General features: G+C 30.6%; 1 protein-coding gene across 2 annotated transcripts in view; it reads right to left on the reverse strand.

Annotated features, from left to right (window-relative positions):
* LOC115874380 overlaps positions 1-4,998 on the reverse strand; it is a 40,741-nt gene extending 35,743 nt beyond the window's left edge. Inside the window, exons 1-4 of one of the 2 annotated variants that reach the window (XM_030889527.1) lie at positions 4,856-4,954; positions 4,599-4,794; positions 3,939-4,190; positions 3,750-3,882 (exon numbers count right to left, since the gene is read on the reverse strand). In XM_030889527.1, the coding sequence (XP_030745387.1) occupies positions 3,750-3,882; positions 3,939-4,190; positions 4,599-4,794; positions 4,856-4,939 (665 nt within the window). In that variant the 5' untranslated portion in view covers positions 4,940-4,954. Of the gene's footprint in view, positions 1-3,749; positions 3,883-3,938; positions 4,795-4,855 lie in introns of both variants that reach the window. The other variant, XM_030889526.1, reaches the window with a different exon arrangement.
* Positions 4,999-6,054: the final 1,056 nt, after the last annotated feature.

Here is a 6,054-nt window from a genome sequence, read left to right on the forward strand (position 1 = left end):
TTTTTGAATTTTCATATAAAAGTTTTAAATGCTATGTATAATGAATCATATGAAATATCCCCTTAACGAAATATGATATATCCCCTTATTAAATATCGGGAATATCCCCTTAAGTTCTAAGCCTACTGAGCCTCCACGACTCCATGCGAAGGCGACCGGAGATTTCGCCTAAGCGCCGCCTTAATACGATACAACTCCAACTTAGTCGCGTCGCTACCGCACGATGAGTTAGACGGGGACAGAAGACTGCCGTCCGTCGTGCATCGACTCTTTCACCATCAAATAATTAGTAATAATTCATATTTCACAATCGAATTAATAATTCGAATTATTTAGTAGTATTATAAATTTAACCTAAAAATAAATTCGTCCCAGCTAGTGCTCGTCTAGGGGCTATTTTAAATAAATTCTGAACCATTGCCATACCTATATTCTATTACTGAATAAAAAAAATATATATTCTTTATTCAATGTATTCTATTAACTGTGCCGAAGCCGTTTAATAAATTAAACCATAATTTAAAGTTTTAAATTTAAAAGTGCCGAGTTTATGATTGTTTCAATTCCTATTGAAAAGCTCATATCTAAAATAAAAGCTTCTTCTAAAACGATATAAGTAGGTATGTCCTTGTTTACGTGCGGTTCGTATTTCTTTTTATTTTATCAGTTGCAATCAATAATTATTTAGATAAAAGAAGGAAATTAATTTTAGTGTTCGGCAGGTGTTCGGTGAAAAAATTTGGGTGAGATGGAAATGAACCAAATAATAGTAGTATTCTTTGGTTCTGAACGAAATGAAAATTTTCACTTAAACTGATTTATTCCTACGTGGTATAGGAAATAACAATGATTTCTGGATTTTTCTATATCGGATCGTTCCTTTCTTTGTCGATTCCCTTTATAAATCAGTTTAAGTGAAAATTTTCAGTTCGTTCAGAACGAAAGAATACTACTAATAATACTATACTAATTACAAATATTCGTATTCGTCCATAAGAGGTTATGTTTTATGTTCATTTCTGTTCATTTGTAATTCGGTTACCACAGATATAATATAAAATACTACTAATTTTTATCTCGATTATATCGAAAAAGATAATTCGAATTAGTTAGTTTTAATTTACTATCGAATTAGTCGTATTATTTAATTCGAATTTTCCCAACATTAACTCCAACGGTCAAAATTATTTTGTTTTCTAACGCAACGGCACAGTCAGTGTACACCAGCGGTAGTGAATATTTTAATATACAAGACCACAAATATTAAAATAATATTGATTATTACAACACACTTCCGTGTATTAACAGTATTTTTATGTATTGGCAACATTAATAGATGTATTAGCAACATTAATAGTAAATAATGTAATGTAAATTAAACCGCTTAAATTCTGCCAAACTTTTAGGGTAGGCGCCGCCCACCTTACCTACCCTGACGAGCCGCCACTGCATTATTGTTGCAAATCCCGCATGTTTTCATAGGCTTTTTACACAAGTACAATATTACTACTGACGTCTTGTCCATTTGAAATCCTTACCTAATTTTAACAAAATAGCATACCTAATAATTACCAATTTAAGCTGGGATGGCAAATTGCTGTAGCAAAACCCGCAATATGCATCATACTGAGACACAACCTGCTTTATCAGAATTGCTGTTTTTTCTGTTTAAAAATTAAGTACCTATTAATTTTTATTTCTAGAAAAACCAGATACAATACAATGATTTCACTTAATGAACACGTTTTTTGTAAAATAACGCTTCAAACATTTGCTAAAATAGTTTTTGCATATTATCTCGAAACAACGTTTTTGGGATAAGACGGGTTTTGCAACTTTACGCCTCATTTATTTTATTATATATAAATTTCGTAATCATAAATACTACATACAAGGTGTTCAAAGTTTAATTTAAAGTTTTTAAACTATAAAGTATTTTTCTTGTTTTTTGAACGGAACACCCTGTTAAATAATTTTCTTTTAGATGCTTTTTTAAGAGATGTAATTAAAGAGTTTCGAAATTGTAAACTGTTTCGCAGATATTTCAGGTATTATTACAGACGACTCCTTCAACAGTAAATTTTTATCATTAAGGCTTCAATAATTACTTCACTAATCACATTAAAGCCACCTAATGATTTAAGCCCCGTTCTCAGAACCATCTCAGAACTGCGTCGTGTCGCTGGCTACTGGCTACACAGTTTCACATTTCAAACAACCAATGAGAGCTGTACTAAATTTAAAATTGACAGCTGTTTGAATTTTGTACAAATCTGATTGGTTCTTTTGATGTGTCGCTGTTCTGAGAACGGGGCTTGTCCTGTATTTTGTGGTTGAAAGATATTTGAAAATATAATATAAAAATAATTAAATATTATAGAAAGTCATGTTATGGGCCCTTTTAACGTTAAAATGCAAAATTAAAAAAATGAGAAAAAATGCACGAGGTATCTTTCATAAAAATTTACTATTGAAAGAGCTGTCTATTATAATACGTGGAATATCTGCAAAATCTAAAATCACAGTGATAACATAATTATGTAATAATTTAATTAAGGCAATTGACTGTTGGTTTTCTGACTATTCACTTTATTTAAACCCCACCAAAACAACGCTTATGCGTTTTCATCATGCACAGAGGTCTGTTAATGAATTGGAGGTCACATTAGATAATAAAAATATTTCTTTTAGTGAGACTTCTTGGACTTTACATTGACTCCAGCCTTAACTGGAAAGCACATTGTGCTCAACTCGTACATAAAATAGGCTCCCAAAGTTATGTCTTAAGACAACTAAAATCAGTCCTAACATCAGATCAATTAAAACAAGTTTATTTTGCGAATGTTGATGCAAGAATGAGGTACGGTGTCTGTTTTTGGGGTTGGTCAACTCTCTTTCGAGATGTTTTCATTGCTCAAAAAAGGTGTATATGGTCTCTGGCAGGTATAGCGCCCTCACAGAGTTATAGGGACTACTTTAACAAATTTAGTATTTTAACCCTTCCATCTTTATTCATATATGAAGTGTGTCTATACGGTTTTCTCAACTATGATAAATTTAAGAGAAATTGTAATGTACATAGTTTTAGTACGAGAAGCGCCTTGGATTTGCATATAAGCATCTAATCTAAGGTGGCTTCTTGATCACCACACAATATAGGACCTTATATGTTTAATAATCTTTTAATCAATTCTGTTGGGAATGAACTTTTATAGTGTGGAGGAATACCTGCAAATTGTAATATGAGACCTACATACGTATATGATAATTTTATTATGATCTGTTGTGTTTGTTTTTGTATATTTTGTATTATATATTTGTGTAGCTTTAAAAATTTATTGACTATTCCTATACAATTGTACACTGTTTTATGGAAATAAATAAATGGGATAACAAAAATGGGATCGAGGACCACATTTTCCATATATCAAAACTAAATAACTTTACAATTAGCAAAAAAAAATATAGTGTAGAATTGTGTCAGATTTTAGCATATTTTAGTCTAAAATATCAATTGTCTCATTTTCTTACATTTTCACATTATTTGTTGTCACAAAAAAAAATGTAATATTTACTGAAATGTGAGCTAAACTTCTATGCTCACATGAGATGGTGAGATTCAACTTGACCCCCTCTCACGTCACTTTTTTACTGCTGTTAACAGAAAATATATACCAGAATGATTAAGTTAAGTAAAAAAAATCTTTAAGTTAAGTTAAATAAAAAATAATATAAAATCCTTTAGTTACCTTTTTAACTCTACAAGTTTATTTATAACTGAATTGTCTTCAATACAATTATTCAAACCCACTGTAATAGCAGGATTGCTATTCTCCAACCAGATATTAACTTTGCTAAAAGCAGAAGATGGAGCTGTACTATCTGAAAACCAGCCATAAATTTTAAATCAGAATGCACAATAATTATTTTGTACCTACCGGTAAGATAATTTTCAGTACCACTATATTTTCTAATTGCTCCAGTAGTATTTTTTGGCAAGATTGAAATCTGGTTTATTTCAGTGTTATTGTTTAAAATTTCATGTACTGGTTCTAAATTGCTTATATCATTACAAGGATTGTTTATTGTGGATATTTCATCTACATTTTTTTCTATAACATCTTCACTAAGTTTGTTGGTTAACAAGTCATTAACAGGTATTTCATGGTTTACCGATGAATTTGGAACATCTTGAAAAGAATGATTTTTGGTATTATCATTAAACTCAAGTTTTGTACTCAAAACTTTCATGTTCTCTCGTATTTTTTCAATTTCCTGCAAGTTGCAGTCAATTTGACCAGAATTCCTCAAAAGACAGTCATTAGTAGAAACTGGTAAAAATTGTTTACTCTCATCATTTGTACAGTTTGTGGTGATACCCTTTGTACATTTTCTGTCAGGAACAACTGAATTTTCTATTACAGTTGACGATAGTACATCTAAATTGCCTAACGTTCCATTTTTACCATATGTATGTCTATTTTCATCAAATGATATTTTAAGCACAGTATTTTCTAAACATTTTCTTTGATCGTCATGATACTGAGAATCGTTTTTTAAAAAGTTCGATAAAAGTGATTCATTAAACTTAGACTTACTGTTTTCATCAGACAATCTAGACTGTTTACAGATATCTGGATTTGCAAATGATAAATCATCTTCTAAAAATTTGAGTACTGAATGATTTAGTTCTGTGAATAATGCCATAGTTTTAGTGATATATTTAAGAACCAACTCCTTTTCAGCAAGTGAACTATTGCAATGCTCTGACAAAACTGTTACTTGTCTTGTTATCTAAAAAAATAGTATGGCGGGTTTATAAGCATATTTGATAATACATTGCTTTACAACTTACATTGCACAAAACTTTTTCAATGTTACTGTTTAAGTCATCCTTGTCTTCTATAAGATCTCGACAGTAATTTTTAATTTTCCTCATACATTTATAATGTAACTTTATACTAAGAAAACATTTATACATTCACAAAATACAACAAAGTCTAATAATATAATTTGAAAACAATGAATATTGAATTAAAATTGAAAAAGTTAAGCGCGACCCCTTGTGTCAAAATTAGATGATTAAATTTTCGCAATTTTTACACCATTTGATGACTGGTGGCGCCTCTAGTGTTTGTTCGGGCGGTTGGTCTTTTACTCCCGCTTATGGCCATTAAAGAAAAAGTTCTAAAGGGGGATGTTTTGTGGTGAAATGAGTCAAAAAACATAGGTTACCGTCAATTTATATGTTTTCAATTTCAAATACTCGACGCCCATTGGTCGTGACGAAATCGTCTTCCTCGACAAAATACGGCACGTTTTGGGCCAGTCGAATATCCTTATTCTATATATCCTTGGTGACGTAGCTTTCCACGGCGACTACGACAGCGGCGATTTGACGCGATCGAACAGCAGGGTTGTTAAGTAGTTTATGAAGCAAAAAACTACGCCAAAACTACGCGTAGTTTTTTGTATTAACTACGTTTAAAAATTAAAAAACTACACAAAAACTACCTACAAAAATATAGTAAAACATAAACAATTTAGACTTTAAACAAAAATCAAGCCAAATTCTTATCATGGAAGTATGAAGTTATATTATAGGTATTTGTATAAGTTAAACAACATCAAAAAAAAAGACAATTTTTTTTTGAACAAAAGTGTATTTTCTATGAAATACAAAGTAACATTGAACACAAAACAAACTATAAATTCTTATGGAGAAATTCTCCATAGACATTCTCCAGGAGAATATATGATTTTTTACATCTAAAGGCGCAACTTCATAATTCCCCTCTTCCCAGAAGGTATGGAGACATCGACGTCTTCCAACCATTTTTAACTACTAAGTATCAAAAATATCACATAATAAGGAACAAATTCACAAAATATAGATTTTTTATTTCTTTAAATTGATCAACAAACAATGTTTTTAGGTTATGTGTATGGGTTATGCACGGGATTATGTTTTCACTGCTATTTAAAAAAAACTACATTAGTTACATAAACTACACATTTACTACTCGACATTTAAAAAACTACTTGTGACATGTA

Source organism: Sitophilus oryzae, unplaced genomic scaffold (genome assembly GCF_002938485.1).
Source record: "Sitophilus oryzae breed Bouriz unplaced genomic scaffold, Soryzae_2.0 scaffold_1274_pilon_pilon, whole genome shotgun sequence".
NCBI lineage: Eukaryota > Metazoa > Arthropoda > Insecta > Coleoptera > Curculionidae > Sitophilus > Sitophilus oryzae.